The sequence below is a fragment of the Homarus americanus genome, unplaced genomic scaffold, assembly GCF_018991925.1.
Source record: "Homarus americanus isolate GMGI-L3 unplaced genomic scaffold, GMGI_Hamer_2.0 scaffold36734, whole genome shotgun sequence".
Classification (NCBI taxonomy): Eukaryota; Metazoa; Arthropoda; class Malacostraca; order Decapoda; family Nephropidae; genus Homarus; species Homarus americanus.
Window position 1 is genome coordinate 3,745,718 of NW_024733126.1, and position 26,100 is coordinate 3,771,817.

At 39.2% G+C, this 26,100-nt stretch overlaps 1 protein-coding gene across 3 annotated transcripts in view; it reads left to right on the forward strand.

Annotated features, from left to right (window-relative positions):
• The window catches only part of LOC121869304, a 204,962-nt gene that overhangs the window by 173,988 nt on the left and 4,874 nt on the right, over positions 1–26,100 (forward strand). For 2 of the 3 annotated variants that reach the window (XM_042370554.1, XM_042370553.1), the window contains exons 6-9: positions 7,550–7,597; positions 9,338–9,568; positions 18,171–18,333; positions 20,733–20,891. In XM_042370554.1, the coding sequence (XP_042226488.1) occupies positions 7,550–7,597; positions 9,338–9,568; positions 18,171–18,333; positions 20,733–20,891 (601 nt within the window). The remainder of the gene's footprint in view (positions 1–7,549; positions 7,598–9,337; positions 9,569–18,170; positions 18,334–20,732; positions 20,892–26,100) is intronic. The other variant, XM_042370555.1, reaches the window with a different exon arrangement.

Below are 26,100 nucleotides of genomic sequence, written 5' to 3' on the forward strand. Positions count from 1 at the left end.
TTTAGACTATCCTTATACCTTTTCAATTGCCCGCCGACGTTACGTTTACTATTCGTTAGGTAACTGTAAAGTAGCTGCTTTGGCAGTTTACTATCGTCCATGCGGGTAACATTGCCAGTCAACGTAGTTGTTCATGGATAATGGTAGCCTCGATGCTCCTACCTCGAACTCGGAGGATGGAACGTAGACTACGTTGGTGAAAGTTTTCAAATGCTTTGAGGTGCCTCCTGTATGTGACCTATGTCTCACTGCCATATAGCAGTGTGGGGACGACCACTGCTCGATATACATGCAGCTTTGTAGATAATTTCAGCTCCCTTGAGATGCACATTTGATCCAATGCTGAATCTCTTCATCGATATCTACGATCATGGACAGCTGGGAGCCGAGATACCGAAAGTGGACAACATTAGAGAGGGTAGTACCGTTAAGCTGGATGGATGGTGGAGGTGTGTCTGAACCAGGGGCAGGTTGAAAGAGAATCTGAATCTTACGTACATTCACATTAAAGGCCGAAGTGTGCATAAGCGTTTGCGTAGGTGCTCAGGATCTCCTGTAGGTCGTGTTCAGTGTGAGCAACAAGGGTGAGGTCGTCTGCATACTGAAGTTCAGTAATGGAAGCTGCCGACACCTTTGTTCTTGCCTGAAGTCGTCGTATGTTGATAAGATCCCCCTTCACCCGGCTAAATTGGCACTGGCACGAGTAAGGAAGGCAGCCAAGAAGATGGAAAAGAGAGGTGGTGCCAGTACACACCCTTGTTTAACCCCCGTTTGGATGGGGAAGAACTCCGACTGAGTGCTGTTGTGCAGGACACTGCCGTTCATGCCATCGTAGAGCTTCCTCACAATGGCGATGAATTTTGGTGGGCAGCCAAAACGGTTGAGGGTCCACCAGAGGGCTTCCCTGTTGACCGAGTCGAAGGCCCTTGGTTTGCTCGATGAAAGCCATGTACAGGTCACGACGCTGTTCTCTGCACTTTTTTTGTATTTGTTGGGCATCAAAAATCATGTCAGTGGTGCCACGTGATGGTCTAAAAGCACATTGAAATTCTGGGAGGAAGTTTTCCTCCTCAGGAAGAAGTCTGTCTAGGAGGACTCGGGCGATAATTTTGCCAGCTACGGAGAGCAGCGAGATCCCAAAGTTGTTGCCACAGTCTGACCAGTCTCCCTTGGTCTTATAAATATTGACAATGGAGGCGTCTTTAAGAGCTTGGGGGATGCCCTCCTTTTCCCATATATTCTCCAGTAGAGAGTGGAGACGGCTGGTAAACAGAGGTCCTGCTTTATACACCTCGGCTAGGATTCCATCAGGCCCTGAGGCTTTGTTATTTTTCATCGGTTTGGTGGAAGTAGCTACCTCATCCAGGGATGGAGGATAGCTGAGGTGTGTCAGGGTAGTCAGGACATCAACATCTGTGTTTCGGTTGAGCAATGAATAGAAGTGCTCTTTCCAGCGTTAAAGGAGGCCTTCATCGTCTTTTATTATGAGGTTACCATCAGATGAGTGGAGGGGGGCTGCACCATGAGTGACTGGTCCATAAAATATTTTAGTGGAAACGAAAAATTCGCGCTCTTGTGCTTATCTGCAAGTTTTTGTGTTTCACATACTTCATTTTTAAACCATTCGTTTTTTAGATTGCAAAGTTCCCGCTGGGCTGCCGCTTTCTTCTTGCGAAACGTATCAGCTTTGGTCAGAGACTGAGGGTTGTTCTGCCAGTCAGTAAAAGCAGCATGTATATTATCGATGAGTACTTTGATTGCCGGGTCATTTTCATCAAACCAGTCCTGGTGTATTCTTTTGATCTGGCCGAGGGTCTCTCTGCAGGTTCTTGCCATAACAGTAGTAAGAGTATTCCATTCGGTAATGGGATTCACGTTGTTTGATGTTGGGTCGTTTATAAGCACAGGTTCGAGCTGCTCTCTGAAAACTTATGCTACCGCTGGATCCTCCAGACGCTTAGTATTAAAACCTCTTCTGGAGTCTTGCTGCCTTCGCCGTTTTGGGGCGACGTGAAGCGAGAGCTTGGATCTGACAAGTCGATGATCAGTGTCAGTGGTCTGAGCCATGCATGGCACGGGTGATGGGGACATCTCGGTGATCTCTTTCTCTGACAATGATGTCGTCAGTGAGATGCCAGTGTTTGGATAATGGATGTTGCCACGAACCCTTGAACTTGTCGGCCTGCCTAAACAAGGTATTGGTAATAGTGAGGTTGTGTGCATCACACTTGCTGAGGAGTAGGCCATTGGGATTACACTTGCCTAGTCCATTTCTCCCTATGGTTCCCTGCCAAATGTTAGCATCTCTGCCAACTCTGGCAGGTTAGCACTCTGTCGAGGTCGGCGTAAGAGGCCTCTTTGATGTCATCCTTTGCATCCAGTGTTGGGACTTATGCACTGTTGAAGAAGGCATGACGTGAGAGATTCATTGAAACTCGAAGCGTCATGAGGTGCTCGTTGATCCCAATAGGCATTTCAGTTAGCCTGTGTAGGATGCATTGGCGGATGGCAAAGCCAACTCCAAAAATGCGGTTTCTCTCCGCAGCAGGCTTACCCTTCCAGAAGGAGGTGTAGCCAGACCCCCGTTGTGTGAGTTGGCCCTCATCTGGGAGGAGCCGGGACTCACTGATGGCTGCTATGTCGATATTATACCTAGCCATCTCTTTTGCCACAAAGGCAGTTCTTCTTTCAGGACGCACATTTTTGCAAGTATCCAGAAGTGTCTTGACATTCCGTGTAGCGACCATACGATGTTTTATGGTTTGTTTTTGTTTGGATCTGTGATTTTGGTTGTGTTTTTGGCCGCATAAGGATGACCTTATTGGGTGCAATTGCCCAGTGAGGTTGGGTTTTTAGGCAGGCTATGTTTAGGGCACCTTTTCTAGCCCCCTCCCCATGTGGGGTGAGCAGAGTGGCTCCCCGAAAGGGCTACTTAGTCGCACAGACCTGACCGGATTGCATTGTTGCCTAGATCCCATCTTATCTGTGCTGCCTATGTGCAGAGTTGTGACTAGAGACTCCCGGCATAGGACTTTTGGGGGTATAGGGGTTTTGATGATGATGAGAGGTATGATGAGCTGGATGATGGCTGTGTGGGAGTTGATTTACGTGTGGTGAGGCAGGAGCGCAGGCTGCAACCACACATCTTGGCTTTCCCTTTTCCTGATCCAGTGATGCAAGTGTTGCAACGACTTGGGAGAGGGAGAGTCGCAATGGACTGTTGATAGCCCAGTTTGTTGGGTTTTGCCTAAGTAGCCTGTCCATCAGTCATTGCCTTCGTCCGCCAGTGTAGTCGTTGGGATGCCATGGTGGTCACCTCTTCCGTCTACACCGCCGTTGGGGTCTTGTTGGAGCTCTGTAAGCATGTCTGCCTGATGCGGGGCTCCACCGCTAGGCAGCGGGGCTGTAGTTGGTAGGCGCCAGGATGTGTCCACATGCCAGTTGCCAGTGGGCCTATGCGCCGTCCCTCTGGAGCCCACTGCTACTCCGAGATCACGTGCTCATCTAGCCTGGGCCCACGATGGACCCAGTTACCGTGTGTTGCCACGAGGAGGCACAGCAGGAGTCTTGATGGTGAGGAGGCTGTGTATCGGCAGGGGAAGACTTTATGCAAGTTGCTTCCCTGTTCTCCACGGCGGCAGCTGAAAGCGAGAGGGAGCAAGCAGTGCTTGCACTTTTACACTAACATAATGCTGCCACTCTAGACGCATTTCACCACCCTGTGTGAGGCTAAAACACACACACACACACACACACACATATATATATATATATATATATATATATATATATATATATATATATATATATATATATATATATATATATATGTGTATATATATATATATACATATATATATATACTGTATATATGGAAAAATAGTTTGCTACAAGTAGTAAGTTGATGTACTACTTTGTTTAATAAAATTGCATGGTAAGTAGGCACTTAAAGATCACATTGCATTAAGTAGACATTGTAACTTTGTAATGCTTATTTTCCGTAGTAAAATAATGATCCATCCACTAACATACTGTCGCCTCCCTAAATCAGAATCACTTAATCGGATTACTTCTGATTGTATATGTAATGTCTAGATAATTTTTTACAGCATCTTGTGATGACCGAGAGTATAGTAGTGAACCATGCATGACCTGTATCTTTCTCACCGTATAATTCGTGAGAGAACTAATTTAAGTGAAAACAATGAATGTGCAAAACTTATACCGAAGTTAAGCCATACCATTTGATTAAGACTAAATGCTTATAGTTATCTGTCATAATGGAGTGTAGATAAATACAGTGCCAGGTAATTTAAATCCACTGTATCTCAGATTTAACTTACACCACGGTCCAGGCTCCAGCCAACGTTACCGCGCCTCCAGTACTTTTACTCTCATGTGATATGATTAGATACAAGGAGATCAAGGTGCATTAGTTATTAACTTTAACTTCTAATGCTATAAATATCTCTGGTAAAGGAGTGAATAGCTTAATAAAAAAAATAATTATAATATGAAAATCAAATGAGTGTAATTTGTAGAGGTAATTTATACTACAGTGGTAATGTAAATTTACTAAACCCATAAACACCAGTTGCTGTCATCTATGTTTTAGAGTAGTACTAATATTTTTTTAGGCATCTTTTCCTCCTGCATACTACAGTACAAGCCTTTGCTATTTTGGTGCAGGAAGACCAGAGAGGTATTGGTCTTCTGATACTTGACACAGTCCCTCCCTTGACACAATGCTAGTCCACGAAGAGTTGTTCCACCCCGACAGTGTATATTAGAGAGCATTATACACATATTCTATTTAACTTCAGCTTTATGTACTCCATCATCGTGATTCATGGTGCTGTTGAAGATTGCTCACTCATACAAGAAACATTGTTTGACTGTTTAAGTCTTGCTAACTGATTCTTCATCAACATGTTTATATGACACGTGACTCAGGTGTTACATTAACACAATATTTGTCCTGGCTAACACTTCCTTTCAGACTCAAATCAACAATCTTTATCACAATATGTCTATGTAATCCAATAAATATAATGTTTCGTTATTTGTGGGACTGTTCTCATCAACAAATTCTTATTTCATCATAACGAAAAACAACATTGATGTTAAGTGACTCGAGAATGGTGGACACATTGCATATTAACACTTTATCATATGGTAATACTAAAATATTCTCCATATGATTTTTCTTATTGTCACGGCTGAAGTGATATCTAATAGCTCTCCAAAGGCAGTTATCAACAAAAGTACCCGAATAGCATTATTTTTAGCAATGTTGAATGTCATGGGTTACATGATGCATAAATTCTGAGTTACAAGTTCCCAATACTACTGTAAATGGAACGATCCTCAGAAAGTGAACTTCTTGAATCCTGATGTTTATTAAATTTAATAATAAAAAAATCTCAACTTGGATCTGTTTCTTATAGATAATGAACACGATAAACCAAACTACGAGTTATTTTAAATAATGTCATATAAAATCTAGAGAGTAAGAAAAACAAGTTACCCTGTTACCGTTACTATACCCTCAGTGTCGTCCACCTCACATAGTTCAAACATTATGAGAAAAATACCACGACTTATTAACAGGTCAAGTCTATGTAGCTCATCCTTTCAGAAATTTAAAAGATTATGCACCGATATAGCTTTTTTTAAGTTTATTAATTAAATCAACGATGATCTTCATGCAAAATTTCGACTTAGCCTTACACGGCGCAGTATTATCTCTTAGTTTTATTGTTGTTGGACTTGTGTACTGCTAACCTTGTTATGCGCTTGAAGACCCTCGTTGTTGAAGCAGTAATAACATTATAACAACAATATATACATGAGTACCAAGTGGGTCGACATTTTCACAGGTTGTTTAGGCAGCTTACAACTTACTGTACGGAAGTGAGAGACTAACTGACTTCGATAAATCTTGTTTGCATTTAAGAAACGATTGTTGGTGATCTTGGCACCGTCTTCCATAGAAAGATGATTCATCACTTACAGGCCTTATTCTTCACAAGTCAACAATGATATCCTTAGTGGATTATCAGCTTAGATGATGTGAGGTTTTATAGTCAGTTTTTAAATTCAAAATACCAGCACAAGTCTGTAACAGTATGAATACAGAATATATAGATATAAAAATATATTTATTTAATTGTTAAAAAACAGTGCTGTCCGAACACTAGTGTTAATATTTATCTTAAAATAAATATAAAAAAGCATTAAAGTTACATATAATAATTCATATATGGGAACTTGTTAACTAGGATAGTTCCATATATAATGAAACAGATTGTATTTGTTTTGTTACACATAAAGTTTGTTATAAAGATTATGTTGATCAAGCTGGCCAAAGTCTGAGTGAGAGTGTTACCTGTAAATAGACACCATCACGTAAAAGTCAGAATACAAACTATGAATGAACAACATCATTACAAACCTAACTTAGTTTAGCTATACAGTACTTTGGTGTTGTTATGACTGGAAATAACGTCTTAATTGTTACAGACCAAATTTTATCATATTTCAACTAATTTCCAATATGTTATATCACGATAAATATTACCCATATTTAATAAAACACTTCGGCTGCGTTGACAGGTTTAATGAGACGATTACCACTGAAAAGCGAATATATATGTAAAATAAATGACATTAAATGCTAGGCCACGGTTTGGTCAGGTTAGGTTAGGTTAGACTAGGTTAGGTTGGCATTTAATGTCATTAGAGAAAAAGGCCAGCAGTTGAACACCTAAGCGACAGGTTGTTGTGGAAAGGAAACGTAAATATGTCTATGACTGGTGCTCGCTGAGCCAAGTAGCTCAAGACACTAAGTTACTGCCTGAAAGTATCTTACCTCCAGAAGGTCCACAAGTGAAGTAACATCACAGATGAACAAGGCTCCAGAAATAATACTTAACATAACCTTTAGTGTCTGAATAATTGTTACTTCGATCCATCCATCCAAGAGTATAAGAACACAAGAAGGAGTTTTAAATATTTCCCTCGGTGATAGTGACTGTCAGCTTGTGCTTGTAGATTATTTTAGTATTTATTGTAGTTTGATCTGCCATTAATACAAGCATGATCCGTTTTTATTATTTACTCTCAGACACACAAAATAATGCTTATAGCGAGGCTCACTAACGTATCTCGTATTATATATTAGATGTTCTAAAGTTAGTTAGCTATATAACATGGCACTTGTATATAAATAAATAAATAAATCATATGTGCATAAACGTGTACTAATGTCTAACTATCAAATCTTACTAAAGGGGCTTTAGATATGTATCTACGCAGGTGTGTTAAGTACCAGGTGCATAACGGTGTATGGGCTGCACAGAATAGTCGTCCAGTACATACTTAACTTTTGAATGACGTCCACGGAGAACCTGGATCGTACTCTTCCTGTATACATGTAACGCTGTAGTGCTGGGGACTAAAAATAATAATGATAATAACCAAATAAAAAAATAACAGTGCTGTAACACATATAAGATGTGGGTATACTAAGCCAGTGTTCTCGCCACAGCGGTGACTTCGTTACGGATGTGGAATGGAAGGCGCCCAACGGCTCCAGGTGAGTAGCATGTCGGGAACCCGGGCACATTAGCTCCTCCCACTCTAACTCAGCCCAAGATGCAGTAATCGGATAAGGTTGTAGAGTAAAACGAAATGACAAGAGTCCAGTCGAGTTATAAATATTATGCAAGCTTACAGTGATTAGTTTAGGTAATATACTGTAAGTATAGGTATCAAACAGGAGATGCACAAGAAAACCAATAGAACTGTGCAGAACGAAACATTGTCAAGCAAGACCACAGGACTTATAAAAGCCAAGGAGACCCAGTCAAGATCATAATATAGTTCAGGTAAGTATATCGTGCAGAGGGTCGAGGATGTAGTCAGAGCCTTACATTTTATGCCAACTGTAGGAGTTATGAAACGCCACAGAGGTTTAGTCAATAATATTTGTAGAAGATAGGCGAGGTCGTTTGTGTTTAAGAAGGTAATTGAACCATACTTGGGTTAGTTAAGATCAGGAGAAAGTGACTATTAATAATAAGACAGGTAAAATTAAACAGTCACATTTGACAGAAGATACCGAGCTGGAGGCAGGTGACAGAGGTACAGGTGTTAGTGATGAGGAATAGTAGTACGAGTTACAAAAGTTCGTGGGATCAAACCCGCTAAAGGCTGTGGGAGATAATTTGTATTTATTGTATCAACTGGTAAGTTTCAAACAAAACACAAGGATCATAAAAACTAAAGAAATTAAACCAGCCTAAAACATTCAAGGAACATTTTAGGGATTGCTAAATGAAGATGGTCCATTTAGCTAACGTCTGTCTGTTGGGTTAAGGTAAGGAAGTCACTCGATCATGTAATACTTCAGGAATCAGGTAAGATCTTATTGACAAAGTCCAATCAGTCAAAAAGCTTTCTGAGAACAGCTGTATGTAACGACTTACTAACACGTGTATGTTGTTGTCTAAGGGGAAGTTATGGCTCATTTCTCATATCCAACAAAGTAACAACAAATCCAAAAGCATTAGAGAGAAATGAGAATGTGGATACGAGAGATGCGCACCTCTTCCTCCGTTGCTTGTAACTAACAGTGAGTGTGGCTGAACCCAGTGTGTACTCAGCTCCTGGGCCCCACATACACCCGCCTCTAACATGCCTCTGTAAATTATAAAGGTTTATTTGCTAATAGAGAGTAGCATTATTATTGTTATATATTGCAAGATGTGCACATTATACGGTGTGTAGTTATTGCACTGTGTTCAGAATCTATCACAATCAAATCCTCAAAATGATTAAGATGAATTTGTGCATTTGAAATACTGATTTAAACAATATTGCCAACATGAATAAAGTTGTGTAGAAGAGGAGACAGCACGTAGTGGTAAGACTGAGGGAGAATACAGTGGTGCATCATGATGACTGTCGACACACCACCACCAATGCTACATCTAGTATGATTCTTTAATAGGATAATAAATAATTAAAAAATAATAACTATCAATGCACATGATTTATTCTATGCCTGTTTTTTCCTTGCATGAATTTTAAACTGCAAAAATGTTAAATGTGGTGTTGGGTTGCACAATAATTCTCTGACTTTCCTTTCTTCCTATTGGTAATGGTTTTTATTATTTAAACTGGAATTGCAATTTTCATTGATGAATTATTTTAGAACATTTTGTCAGATAAATATACATCAGTAACAAAACAATTTTACTTTCTTTATTAACCACAATATGTAAGCTTGAGACTCTTGTAAACGGTATATCTCACTCGCTATTTTGCTACACAGCTTCATCGGTACGACGCCGCTCACCGCCACAGCTCCCATGCCGGGCTGTTACATGAGAATCTTCTCCGGGTCGCCAACAGACAAATCTGTAGCCGAGAACGTACGTATCGGCGACCCTCTCACTATGGTGATCTCCCTCGACGACCAGGAGATCTACGGCATGAAGGTCACCGACTGCCTCGTGAGGGATGGCCTAGGATGGGGAGAACAGATGCTTATAAACAAAGATGGGTAAGTTACACGCTTTCATATTTTCTCTCTAACAAGCCTTTTCCCACTTATTGGAGAACCCCCAGAAACGAGCAAAGAGACGCCCTCACACAGCCTCCTAAAATATGTTGTCATTCATTCAATCTTACTGCTGTAAAAGATGACTTCATGCTTCCATAACCAGGCTTTACACAAGTCAGCATCACCATAACCAGGCTTTACACAAATCAGCATCTCCATAACCAGGCTTTACACAAGTCAGCATCACCATAACCTTAGGACTAGGGTATGTTTTCCTGGGGCTGGGATAGGGCATGTAGCTGAGAGGATAGATAGGGTTTTGTCAGGGGAAGGTACCAATCCAGTAGTGAGTCTTAGTGTGGGAGGTAACGACATAGGAAAGGTTAGGAGTGAGGAACTTTTCAAGAGGAATAGGGAGGCGCTAGGGAAGGTTAGAGATAGGGGAGGGATCCCAATAGTATGTGATGTCTTGCCTAGAAGAGGAGTTGGTCGTGAATGGCTATCCAGGGCAATTGCTATAAATTACCGACTAGAAAAACATTGTGCAAGCAATGGTTGGGCATTCATTGATTGCTGGCAACCATTCTATGGCAACGACAACTGTACAGTCATGACGAAGTGCACTTGTCTCGCGCGGGGGTAAAGACGTTGTCTGCATCCCTGGAGCGTGAAATTGTCACTCCAAAATGGGGGTTTCGCCAATAGAGAGAGGTCGGGGTAAATGGGAGTCAAAAAACAAGTAGGTCCTGGGGAGTAAAATTGGTTACTCAGGACAAGGGGTAAAACAGGACCAGGGAAGGGTAGGTTTAAATGTTTACTGTACAAACAGTAGGAGCGTTAGAAATAAAATAGACTTGCTGGGAGCGGTTGTATGTACAGAGAATGTACCTGTAGACGTCATAGCAATCACCGAAACTTGGATCAATCTAGCGAGCAAGCACTCTTTATCAGAGTACCACATACAGTAGAAGGGTACAACCTTTTTCACAAGGACAGGGAAGGTAGGAGGGGCGGAGGGGTCGCACTTTTCGTCAGGGATACATTAAAATGTTGTATTACTAATTCAATAAAGGGTGAAATTGGAACCGAGTCTGTATGGGTAGAAATTGCGGAAGGAAGAGAAAAACTAATTATGAAAGTGATTTACAGGCCTCCAAGTCTTGGGAAAGAAGCAGCTCAGCCCATATGGCAGGAAATGAGTAGGGCAGCAAAATACAACAACCTATGCATTATGGGAGATTTCAACTTCAGAAATATTGACTGGGACAACATTGTAAGTGACTATTAATCTGAAGACTTCCTAGATGCAGTACAGGAAAAATTTTTGAAACAACTAATTACAGAACCTACTAGAGGTGATAATATATTAGACCTAGTATTAACAAATAAAGAAAATATTATCAGAGATATCACAATAGGGGAAGAACTAGGGAACAGTGATCACAGAGAAATCAGGTTCACCCTAAATTTGGAAACGAAAAACAATGACAATATGGTCAGAGTCCCAAACTTTCGATTGGCGGATTATCAGGGGTTAAGAATGTACCTAGGTGAGGTCGCCTGGGAACAGGGAGCAGTCAGGTCAGTCCCCAGTAGGAAAAGGGTGAGGTCGCAGGTGACACAACAATTGATCATGAGTATAATATATTCACTTGTATACTTCGTAAAGCACAAGGACAAAATATACCATACGGAAGAATTGGGTCAAATAAGAATGAGCCAAGGTGGATGACCAAAATACTTAAACATGACATAGGAATAAAGAAAGGAATTTATAAGAAACAAGCAGAATCGCCACCCTCTGGGCGGCTCATCCACTAAGGCAACGGTAGGACGCCACCCTCTGGGAGGCTCCACAATGTCTCATTGTTCAGTCCCCAAAACTTCTTCTTCCGTCAATAGTTCATTAACGGTGTATGCAAGTTCCATCATGCTTTTTCACTACAACGGTACAGATAAGTATATGTTTTTAGTACTAAACTGTTATTATTTTATTGTTTAATCATCACTACATAAAACACTACCCATCATCACTACATACAACATCATCCATCATCACTATATATAACACCAGCCATCATCACTACATATAACACCATCCATCATCACTACATATAACACCACCCATCATCACTACATATAACAAAATCCATCATCACTACATATAACATCATCCATCATCACTACATATAACACCACCCATCATCACTACATATAACATCATCCATCATCACTACATATAACACCATCCATCATCACTACATATAACACCATCCATCATCACCACATATAACACCACCCATCATCACTACATATAACAACATCCATCATCACTACATATAACATCATCCATCATCACTACATATAACACTTCCGGGCGGTTCATCCGCTAGGCCAATGTAGGACGCCACCCTCCGGGAGGCTCCACATTGTCTCACTGTTCAGTCCCCAAAACTTCTTCTTCCATCAATAGTTCATTAACGGTGTATCTAAGTTCCACTAAAACGGTACAGCAAAGTATATTTTTTTAGTATTAAACTGTTATTATTTTATTGTCTAATCATCACTACATATAACACCACCCATCATCAATACATATAACATCATCCATCATCACTACATATAACATCATCCATCATCACTACATAAAACGCTTCCGGGCGGTTCATCCGCTAGGCCACGGTAGGACGCCACCCTCCGGGAGGCTCCACATTGTCTCACTCTTCAGTCCCCAAAACTTCTACTTCCATCAATAGCTCATTAACGGTGTATGTAAGTTCCACCATTAAACTGTTATTATTTTATTGTCTAATCATCACTACATATAACACCACCCATCATCACTACATATAACACCACCCATCATCACTACATATAACACTACCCATCATCACTACATATAACACCATCCATCATCACTACTTACAACAAAATCCATCATCCATCATCACTACATATAACACCATCCATCATCACTACATATAACACCATCCATCATCACTACATATAACACCATCCATCATCACCACATATAACACCACCCATCATCACTACATATAACACTACCCATCATCACTACATATAACACCATCCATCATCACTACATATAACATCATCCATCATCACTACATATAACACCATCCATCATCACTACATATAACACCATCCATCATCACCACATATAACACTACCCATCATCACTACATATAACATCATCCATCATCACTACATATAACATCATCCATCATCACTACATATAACACCATCCATCATCACTACATATAACACCACCCATCATCACTACATATAACACTACCCATCATCACTACATATAACACCATCCATCTTCACTACAGATCGGTAAAGTAGTTTCCGAGATTCTCGTGCGGACACACAAACACAGAAACAGACATACTTCTTTGTTTTATATAGATAGATTGTCTAATCATCACCACATGTAACAATATCCATCATCACTACATATAACACCATCCATCATCACTACATATAACACCATCCATCATCACTACATATAACACCACCCATCATCACTACATATAACACCACCCATCATCACTACATATAACACCATCAATCATCACTACATACATAACACCATCCATCATCACTACATATAACACCATCCATCATCACCATAACACCACCCATCATGACTACATATAACATCATCCATCATCACTACATATAACACCACTCCATCATCACTACATACTCTTTTCATCCATCATCACTACATATAACACCATCCATCATCACCACATATAACACCACTACATGACTACATATAACACCACCATCATCACTACATATAACACCATATCATCACCACATATAACACCATATCATCACTACATATAACATCATCCATCATCACTACATATAACACCATCCATCATCACTACATATAACACCATCCATCATCACCCATCTAACACCATATATCCTACATATAACATCATCCATCATCACTACATAACATCATCCATCATCACTACATATAACACCATCCATCATCACTACATATAACACCACCCATCATCACTACATATAACACTACCCATCATCACTACATATAACACCATCCATCTTCACTACAGATCGGTAAAGTAGTTTCCGAGATTCTCGTGCGGACACACAAACACAGAAACAGACATACTTCTTTGTTTTATATAGATAGATTGTCTAATCATCACCACATGTAACAATATCCATCATCACTACATATAACAACATCCATCATCACTACATATAACACTACCCATCATCACTACATATAACACTACCCATCATCACTACATATAACACCACCCATCATCACTACATATAACACTACCCATCATCACTACATATAACACCACCCATCATCACTACATATAACACCACCCATCATCACTACATATAACACCACCCATCATCACTACATATAACACCACCCATCATCACTACATATAACACCATCCATCATCACTACATATAACACCATCCATCATCTATATAACACCACCCATCATCACTATATACACACCATCCATCATCACTACATATAACACCATCCATCATCACCACATATAACACCATCCATCATCACCATAACACCATCCATCACATATAACATCATCCATCATCACTACATATAACACCATCCATCATCTCTACATATAACAACATCCATCATCACTACATATAACATCATCCATCATCACTACATATAACACCACCCATCATCACTACATATAACAACATCCATCATCACTACATATAACAACATCCATCATCACTACATATAACATCATCCATCATTACTACATATAACATCATCCATCATCACTACATATAACATCATCCATCATCACTACATATAACATCATCCATCATCACTACATATAACATCATCCATCATCACTACATATAACATCATCCATCATCACTACATATAACACCATCATTACCACTACTATCAACCAGTCTCTACCACCACCACTATCACCACAAACATGACACTACCACCGTCACCACCACCACTACATATAACACCATCCATCATCACAACATATAACACCATCCATCATCACTACACATATCACCACCCATCATCACTACATATAACAACATCCATCATCACTACATATAACACCACCCATCATCACTACACATAACAACATCCATCATCACTACATATAACACCATCCATCATCACTACATATACGACCATCCATCATCACTACATATAACACCATCCATCATCACTACATATAACACCATCCATCATCACTACATATAACACCATCCATCATCACTACATATAACACCATCCATCATCACTACATATAACATCATCCATCATCACTACAGATCGGTCTAGTAGTTTTCGAGATTCTCGTGCGGACATACACACAAACAAATAAACAAACAGACAGGCAGGCTTCTTTGTTTTATATATATATATATATATATATATATATATATATATATATATATATATATATATATATATATATATATATATATATATATATATATATATATATATATAGATTAAAGGGAGGGAAGGAGCAGCTCAGAAATAAGTATAATGAGCTATCTAGGAATGTTAAGAAAAATGCAAGAAAGCAAAGACGGACTTCGAAATCAGGATAGCAAGGGAATCCAAGGCGAAACCCAAGGGATTTTTCCAGGTATATAGGAGAGAGTCAGAGAGAGGGGAAGTGATCGATGACAGTGAGAAAATAAGCACTGCATTAAACAACTAATTCTTATCAGTTTTCACAGAAGAAATTCACGAGGAAATTCCAGAGGTGGAACTGATATTCAGGGGAAATGAAGAAGAGAAATTAAACAATATCACTATCAAAAAAGAGGATGTTCTTAAGAGGATAAATAAGTTAAAGAAGACAAAATCCCCAGGGCCGGATGAAATTTTCTCTCGAGTTTTGAAAGAGTAAATTTTTTACAAAATTATTTGACACTGGAGTTGTGCCAGACTTGTGGAAACAGTCAAATGTAGTACCCATATTCAAAAAGGGAGACAGAGCATCAGCGTCAAATTACCGGCCGATTAGTTTGACGTCAGTAGTGGGAAAATTTCTTGAATCAATTATTGCAAATAACATCCGATTGCATTTAGAGAAAAGCACATTAATCTACGACTCTCGACATGGGTTTATTGAGGGAAAATCTTGTCTAACAAATCTGCTGACGTTTTTTAGGAAAGTCTTCGAGGTAATAGACAGTGACGAAAATTACGATGTTATCTACTTATACTTTAGCAAAACGTTTGACAGAGTACCGCATCAGAGGCTTCTGAGAAGAGTTAAGGCTCACGGTATCGAGGGGAAAGTTTTAAATTGGATAAGATCGTGGCTCATCGATAGAACACAGAGGGTCAGCGTAGATGGTGCTAAATCTGAGTGGGGTTGTGTAACCAGTGGGGTTCCTCAGGGGTCAGTACTGGGCCGACTCTTGTTCATAATTTACATAAACGATCTAGATACTGGGATCAGCAGTGACATAAGCAAGTTTGCGGATGACACAAAAATAGGGCGGCAGATTAATTCAGGGCAGCATGCAAATGCACTACAGGAGGATTTAAATAAACTGCAGGCGTGGTCAGAGAAATGGCAAGTGAAATTCAACCAGCAAGTGCAGCGTACTTAAAATTGGAAGAACAAATCCTGTCAATGGATACAGCCTAAACAACATCAACCTAGAGAAGTCGACTTGTGAAGGAAACTTAGGGGTACTTGTAAGCCCGGACCTACAGCCAAGAAAACAGTGGGTTAATGTTCGAAATAAGGCAAACACAGTATTATGTTTTATATCTAGACGTGTAAGTAATAAGAGTGCAGAGATCTTATTGCAACTATATCTTGCGCTAGTCAGGCTGCACCTCGATATTGCTGTTCAGTTCTGGTGCCCTTATTATATTGTAGAATGGATATCAATTCACTGGAGTCGGTGCAGCGAAGAATGACGAAAATGATTCCGGCGAATTAGAAACCTTCCATATCAAGATAGATTAAAGAAACTAAACTTGTATTCCCTAGAAAGACGAAGAGTGAGGGGAGATATGATAGAAGTATTTAAGTGGGTGAAAGGAATCAATAAAGGGGATATAGATAAAGTTCTCATAATATCCGAGCAGGATAGGACTCATAGCAACTTATTTAAGTTGGATAAGTTTAGGTTTAGGAGGGAGATAGGAAGGAACTGGTTCACAAATAGGGTGGTGGACGAGTGGAACAAGCTTAGCAACTTTGTAGTAAGTGCTGGAACAATGGAAAGTTTTAAAAGGAGGCTAGATAGATTCATGGAAGATAGAGAGTGGTAGTAACTGGAGACAGGAGCTGCCATGCACAGGCCAACCGGCCTATTGCAGACTCCTTATGTTCTTATAACCAGGCTTTACATAAGTCAGCATCACCATAACCAAGCTTTACACAAGTCATCATGATCGGGCTCACCCTGTTGTTTAATGGATGTCCATCCGAACAGATCTATACTGCATCTTTCACCCCATCCTTCTTGATCTTCCCTACTCCTTCCGACCCCTGTCATCCAAGTCTGAACAATCCATCGTTTATATAAGTCTTTCATGTCCCATTTGCTTATCATGACGAAACCCTCGCTTAAGGAGACGTAATCCTTTATTTCCTAATCTCCCTATTTCTGTATCTTATTATCAACACCCCATTTTCTCCATATATTGTTCTAAATCAAATAATTCCCGTCTCTTACAATTAGCCCATTTCTCTTGCTTCTAGAGTCCATACTTCACAATTTGTCTATACATTCCCTTTTTTGTCTTCTTTGGCACGGTTCTCTCTCTCACATCTTTCAGTCTCCTGTTGCCTTCGTTTCGTCCTGTCCTTTCTTCCTTCCGCTAGTCTGTGATTCAGTTCACCATTCATCACTCTATGGACTCCCAGGTATCTGAATCACTCCACTTCTTCTCCTCGATTATCATTCAATCTAACATCTAATTATCCTCTACTTATTATCATCGCTCTTCTTCTGTTCATGTTCACTATCAACTTTGCCATAGTGCACGCACTTCCAGACTCATTCACTAATACTCGTAATCGCCCACAAGAGTAGTGTAATCTGCTGACTCACCTCCAAGTTACATTTTGGATCGTAATTTACCAAACTTTCTCTCGCCACATAGCCACCCTATAGAGCCGCTGTTTAAGACGTAGACTGTCCACCAGTGTAAGACAGGTACAATTACAGGTACAATTAAAAAATCGTAGTTGTCGCTGCTGACCACAATGAAGCTTTGAAAATGACTTAATTGTTGTTCTTTCATTTTTTATCGTAAATTACTATTTAATCTCGTTTTTCAACGAATAGCTTAAACTTACAATGTTACAGTTTAAAGGAATTTTTCCTAAATTTAAATGTATGGATAACGATATATATATATATATATATATATATATATATATATATATATATATATATATATATATATATATATATATATATATATATATATATATATATATATATATATATATATATAAGTGTGTGTGTGTATTAATTCATAGTTTACATTTATCATAACACACGTGTCATCTGGCAGATGTCCTGTGGACTACGAGATTCTGGGAGCGTTAGAGTACTCGTCATCCAAGACGACAGCCGCCGTGCGCTTCCAGGCCCATAAGTTCCCGTACACCTCGTCAGTGTACTACCAGTGCAACGTTAAACTGTGCATCAAGAATGCTGGAGGCTGCGATGATGTGGTGAGTGTTGCTTTATTTCATACTATGTCTGTAACTCTCATTAATGTTTCAATTACCTGGTGTTTTTTGCCAAAAGTATATATTACAAAACATTTTTTTCATATAACTTTTTGCTTGAAATGCAAAACATTGGGCTATTTGGTAACTCAGCAAAATTTATTTCACATCTTAGCAATGGATAAAGAATTTCAAGCAAGAATATAGACTTTAAATGTTACCTTCTCATATTTCCCTTAAATGCATCAATATACTCTATAGTCTACTCTCTCTATTAACTCACATTTGTACCTGTCAACTCAAATATATCTGCAACACAGCGCTTGCCACCTGTCAGCAGCCCAATGTATCAGTATTAAGCCCCCAGTTTCGCTAGATGTAAACCACTCTTTTTTTTATTAACCTGACCAGTTGAGATGTAAAGTAGTTAAATAGTGACTTTTCAAAAAGTCGTTTTGTTTTAAACAGTTGTTCCTCTAACTTAAGTACATTTTTCGAGAAAGTTTGTACTCAACATTTCAGCTTTTAGTTAATTAAATTTATGAATATTGAATAAGAAAATAAAAGCTATTTCATTTTCCACATACTAGTAAAGTACACGTGAAAATTTGAACACATGAGCATGTTTTAAGACTACCCGGGTGCATGCAGTTTACATTCTTCGCTGCACGACACAAAAATATTCTGCCCAGAGCTAAAATGAATCATTTAATGTCATATAATTTTTCCTATCATTGGGGGAAGTTTCGTAATATACGAAGATGTGAGATAATATTCGGTATAAGTCATAATTCGACGGACTTTAATTCGACAAGCTTGAAGACTTATGGGAGTGTTAGTGTATAATGTGAGATTCTTCTTTTTACTTTTACTACTTGAGTACAATTTAGGATTAGTACTTTTACTCTAACTTCAGTATATATTTTTTATGCGCCTCTACTCTCCAGCCTCTCTATATTTTACTTGTTTGAAACACCATCATACTGGTCTCCGTTCTTACTATTTTTGCAATGACAGGAAGGCCGGTGGAAGGTAAACTAAGGTAGGCTGGACAAGCACAGTGACTGGAAGAGGAAATGATGACTAGGAAACTGGATAAATGGATGGAGGGAAGGCGATGGGAAGGTTAGGAAGTTGGAGGAACTGAACGTGTAGATTGAAGAGAAAGTATTGTGCTAAGAGAAAGGCTGATTTTAATGGAAAAGTTATCTTAATTAATTTCTTATTCATTAAAACAAAATAAAATATACTCATACACGATATTAAGTTTTTCTGCGTCTTTATAGGAAACGAAGCTGCCAATTAGACGACGTCGTTCCTCCGGTACATATAGTTAATTATTGGGGAATCTACATCCCATTTCACCCATTAACTACAGTCTTCGCATCATTTTCTACCTTCCAGTTACCCATTCCAATCTTACCACTCAAATTTTATAAACTCCTGAGATCTTCCTTGTTACTCAACACACCTTAAGTACTCCACAGCTAAAAAGACATTACTTGATAACCTCTACCTGAGATACCATTAATATTACATTCCATTTTGTGGTCCCAAAAGTATCATTCTCCTTCACACCAAATTATTCGTCTTAAACTACATCACTTGAAGAACTTCCTTGGGTATCTCCTCTGGACCTACACCAAGGACGTGACTGTATGGATCTAATGAGGCTTTTGCTGGCCTTATAGCTCTCTGGGACATACTGGAAAGCCATCTCCCTCTCCCCACACTCTATACCTTAATTTACTTTCCACGCATCTGATGACATACCCTCCTTCCTTAGAAATCCCAAATCTGCTACTGTTAACACAATATTTCCGATTTTCGCGCTCTGAGTTTGTCATACATATCTTAGTGCTCTTATAGAAACTCTTCTCTTTTCATCAGTGTACCCCACTCTTCGTGCCCTTAACGGACGATAACCATGAGTTTTGTCCACTGTAACTTGCATTTTCCAAGGCTATGGAATATTACATTGTATAAACACAATGCCAACAAAACTAAATTTTACCAACCAAAACTAACCATACCACCCTAACCCAACCATGCCACCCTAACCTAACCATACCACCCTAACCTAACCTCAATAACCTTACCAGCCAAACTAACATAATCTAACCTAACCTAACTTTAACATACCAACCCAACTTTACTTAACCAAATCGAATCTAACCTTACCAGTCTAACCTAACCAACCTAACCTAACCAATTTAACAAACTAAGCCCAACCTTATCCGCCTAACTTAACTGACTTTAGCAACTGGACCTACAACCAAGTACAATGTGTGTATTGCTGTATATTCGTCCATCTGGGTAAGATAATAACTTTACCTGCCTATCATCTCTCATGCAGTACAACTTGTTCATAATAACTGTACACCCTATGTTCCCCCATACAGCCACCAGTGTGTGTGGAGGGCGTGAACTTAATCCGCCGTCGTCGCAGGGACGTGGCTGAGGTTGATGGCAATGGTGACCTGAAGGAAGTCGCTGCAGAGGTTGACGAGAACTTGACCATCGAAGTCTTCACTGGTCTCTATGTCAATGAGGACGAGGAAGTAAGTACTAGTTTAAGTCTTTAAGCTCACTATAAGTTGTATATCTACTGTTCTTGGGAAAGACTACTAAGTGAAGAGTTGAGTTTGAGAGGTCCAGCTGTATTCCCACAACAGGTGTAGACGCTTTCTGACGGACACATAGTGGTTGGGATTGAATATGATCAGCAACAATTCAAACTCACTTGGTAAAATGTAGTGCGAAACGGTAAATAAATGCTATATTAAAACATAAATAGAAATATTGAAAGTAAATGGAAAAGTAATTCTCAAGGTCATGATGCAAAACTTCCCAGTTTGGTGAAAGATACACAGTATTATAAGTTAGACCGTTGGTGGTGATCTTCAACACATCGCTCACAACACATAAATTACCGGAAGTAGAAAACTTCAAAGATAATAACATAATTCAGGAAAGAAAATAACAACTAGAGGCCTAAGAACTTCACATCCACCACCTATAAAACTATTGAATCCATCATAAGAGATCACACGCGGAATAATCAAGTAGAATGGCATTATGAGTGGTAAGTCCACTGAACTCCGACTGTTGAAAGTGCTGGATCCACAGACGGAGGTTATAAAGTGATGGGAGGCGTTAGATATGACATGGATTTCATGAAGGAGTTCGAAAAGGTTCCGCATGGGCGTCTGATTAGCGGAGGGAAATACAGTACACGGTGGATTACACCATCTCATCCATTCTGAAAGTTAAAACGCAGAATCAATATAAATGGATTCTGATCTAAGTGAGCTGCAGTGTAAAGTATACGGTATCCCTCAGGGAAATGATTTAAGGCCTACTCTCTTCATCATATACATTATTGATCTACCTAAAACCAGAAACATCACCAAATACTCATAAACACTATTCAAAAATAGTCGGACTCATGAGTACTCCAGTTTTATCCAGATAAATGTAAGGCGATGACTATTAAGAGGACAAGAGAAGGAAATCAATAATTATATTACATGTAGGAAAAAAATGATGAGATACAGAGAACAAAGAAGGAACTGGAGGGCTGGTTGAGAATAAAGTGACGTTTGAAAATCATATAAATAATGAGGTTAATAAAGCACCAGTTAGGTCTGACCCATCTATCGTTTAAATGTTTTGCTGATGAAAACATCACATGGTTTTACAAGTCCTTGTTAAGACCAAAGACTAAACAAACAGAAGTGTAGAGCAACCCAAGGTGGCCCTCCGAGGAGAGGACACCTGACGTGCGCTCGTTTTATGACTCCACTCAGTGGAAATGAGATGTTCTAAGCTTACACTAAAGGCCTAATTTTATGAAGTGGATGAGAAAAATATTTCTCCAAAATGAAGGCTCCAGTATCTTGGCAAAAACACAGTAGTTAACAAGCTAATTATCATTGACTCCTAAGATAAACAAGCAGTCTGCAGGTGATGTCTCCAATAAGAACAATTGACGTGTTATCTAATATACTATAGGACTAGCCGTGTGTCTGTCTGTTTGTCTGTCTGTGTGTGTGTCTGTTCTGGGCAGCCGAAACGGCACAATCGTTTTTCATCAAACTTGGTGGAAAAATCGCAAAAAATTCGTAGAATGGAACAAACCTGGTCCCATGTCGATGGTTTCTTTAGGAAGCCATTAATTAACCATTTTATTTATGCTGGAAAACGATGCAAGTCTACGGACTTGGCACACCCCCATTCGCTGTACGCTGTCAGCTCACGATTGCAGTTATCGTACGGCTCCCTCCTTCTCCCCCCACTTTTTTTCTTAGCCTACTTTTTTTTTAATGTTGTTTGGATTAGTAAAGGAAGGAAGATGAGTAAATAGAAGAATAAAGAAGGGGAAACAGAAAATAGTTAAGAGATAACAGGTGGGGGGAGCTGAGTTTCACCATGCGTGTGGATGCGCAGTTTCAACGTTACCAGAGATAACAGGTGGGGGGAGCTGAGTTTCACCATGCGTCTGGATGCGCAGTTTCAACGTTACCAGAGATAACAGGTGGGGGGAGCTGAGTTTCACCATGCGTCTGGATGCGCAGTTTCAACGTTACCAGACCATTTTCGGACCTTACAGCTACATTGTGTACAGTATATTTATTCCTGTGGCTGACTGTACATGGAAAAGGAGAAGAGAGAAAAAGATAATAACAGGAATGCATGGAGAAGATAGAAAGGGAAAAGAGAAGGAGAAGAAGAGAGACCGAAGCATTATTATCCTTAAGAGGCGAGGAAAGGAGATGGAAGAGAGGGATAGTGAGAAGTGGAGGTATGAATGGAGGGATGGAAGGACAGAATAAGAATGGTATAGAAGGATAGTAAAAAAGGACAGCGATAAGTAAAACAAAAATCAGAACAAGTATTTGGAAGATAACATGTAGAAATTAGTTGGTTAAATGTAGGTAAAAAGAGTAAGAATAATGAGATACAACATAAAGAAAGAGACACTTATTATAACAACCACGACCATGATTATAACACCCACGACCATGATTAAACAACCACAACTATGATTATAACACCCACGACTATGATTATAACAACCACGACCATGATTATAACAACCACGACCATGATTATCTCATATACTATAAGAATAGCTGTGTGTCTGTGTGTGTGTCTGTTCTGGGCAGCCGAAACGACACAATCGTTTTTCATCAAACTTGGTGGAAAAATCGCAAACAATTCGTAGAGTGGAACAAACCTGGTCCCACGTCGATGGTTTCTTTAGGAAGGAATTAATTAACCATTTTATTTACGCTGGAAAACGATGTCGCTGTACGCTGTCAGCCGGCCGGCGGTTGCGCACTAGCCAAGCATGAGCATTTGAACTTTCATGCTTTGGTAAACTGTACCACCGGACTCGCCACCGGGCACGAAGGACCCACGATCACTTGTATTTTCTAAATAATCATCGGTATGCCAAATTACTTTATAATATGATTCCCTCCAACAGTCAGCTTGAGTAACTTGTACACTTACCTCCACATCAGAGAGCAAGTTGCCAATCATTGACGTCATATTAGTACGTACAGTCGCCCACAGTTCCACCTGTTACAGTGGTTGGCACCTTTTGTGAGTTGTGGCAGATCTGTGTTTGTTTACATTTTAGTAAACTCCCGGAATGGCCCTAAGGAACCTCTCAAAAGTAGCCAGAAAGTAAGATTACTCGTGTTCAATCATGACCAAACATATCATAGGGACGTTAAATGTCACAGTTGACACTTTGTCCAGAAATAATCTGATGGCATGCGAATGTATGTTAGATTGAGACTAATTCTTTGGGATTTGTTTGGATTCTTTCTAATGTTTGATATTATTGCAGTGTTAGATAATCAACTCCCAGATTTTTATCACCTCTTCCCCAGTAAATCTCCGTGGTGGAGAAAGATTTTTCCTTGAATTTGAATACTTGAGCACAGATTTATGTTTCCTATTCTGCCTCGTTTGCTATAACAATTCCGAGGGATTTCTGTCTTGATATTTTGAGCAACAGGATTTAGTTTCCTCTCCTCATTCAACTTTGTCTTAAGCCTATTCAAATTCCTTCTTGGACTTCAAGCCAGAAGGTGGGGAAGGGTTTTACTTTCCGTCCACGTCCGCACTTTCGCAAATTTCCTTTATGAATTTTCAATGTCGGCCTTTTTACCTACTTTGGAAATTTTAGTTAGTTTCTCAGAGGTATTCCATACTTGTCTGTTTACTGCTAGAAGTAATAGTTTAGGGCTTTGGATTTTGATTCAAATCTGAGCGTTTGAACTGACCTCGTTTTTCCGTGCTTTCTTGTATTTATTGGCAAGGAACCTGTAGTATGCAGCTATTACCTTTCTTACAAAAAATCACACTGAATATCTAATGGGCTGTATCATCCCCAGTGAACAGTTCAGTGATACAGAGATGTGTGGTATAGAGAAGTTTCTAAGGTTAGGATTATTTTTTACATTAATTTCCTTAAGTTTTAATTGAATTGAAACAGTTTATTTAGCCAGAAAAATACAGATACAGAGTGGATAATAATAACAATATTAACATGGCTGAGCCAGTTGAGAACCGGAGCTCTCCTTGAGGCACCTGATATATACTATACCTTTATCTCAAGGAAGTATTATGTAAACATTTAGTATCATCTGGAATAGTACAATAGCATGGTGGTAATAAGAACATCTCATAATGTTACCACGGTTATCACTTCAATATTTATTTTTTTTATTTATTTATTATTTTTTTTTTTTTTTTTTTTTATTTACATACATATACACATATATATACATATATACATATATATACACATACACACACATACATACACATACACATATACATATAAATTACAGTGGAATTGAAAAACATAAGTATAATGGGGGAGCAGTACAACATGGGTTGTACAGTAATAAAGTTGAACAAGAGGACAGAGCTGTCAGGATTATGTCTAGTTGACAATTATGTTTATTGCAATGGTAATTACTTATTTATTTACATGATAATTTCCGATAAAACGGTACAATAAAATCGGGTACTGTAAATATAGTAAGTGTTACAAGAAATATTAATGCTTCGACAATAGATATTTTTTAAGAGATGATTTAAAGGAAGGGAGCGTAGTCTTTGCTCGGATGTGTGGGGGTAAGTTGTTCCACACCTTCACACCATGATATTTTATGGAGGTCTGGGATTGAGAGGAGCACATGGGGGTGGTCTTAGTAGCTCTGGGTGCCTTAAGTTGTATCTCTGATTATTCCGGAACTGGAAATAATTACTGTCAAGCAAGTGATTGATAGATTTGTAAACAAAGAGGGCACAGCAGTAGGTGTTAATATCTTCGAATTTTAAAAATTTCAATATAGCAAATTTTTCTGTTGTGTAATCTGGTTTTTTTTTCAAGTAGGTCATTGTCCGTACAACTTTCTTTTGTGCAGTAACCAGATATTGTGTTTTTGAAGAGCCAGAGGCCCCCCATAGTGTGTGACAGTGTATTAGGTGTTGGTAAACAAGATCATGATAGATTTCTTTCATTGCTGTGAGAGTGAGTGACTGTCGAGTGTGATACATGATACCGCTCTGTTTATTGATTTTACTGTGAATGGCTTTTATGTGGTTTCTCCAGTTAAGTTTCGCATAAACAATAACTCCGAGGAATTTAGTATTTTGTTCGCGTTTGAGGACTATATTACCAAGGTACAGGGGGTCCAAGTCTGGGGGTAAGTTTTTCCTTTTGTGAAAGATCGTGTAGTGGGT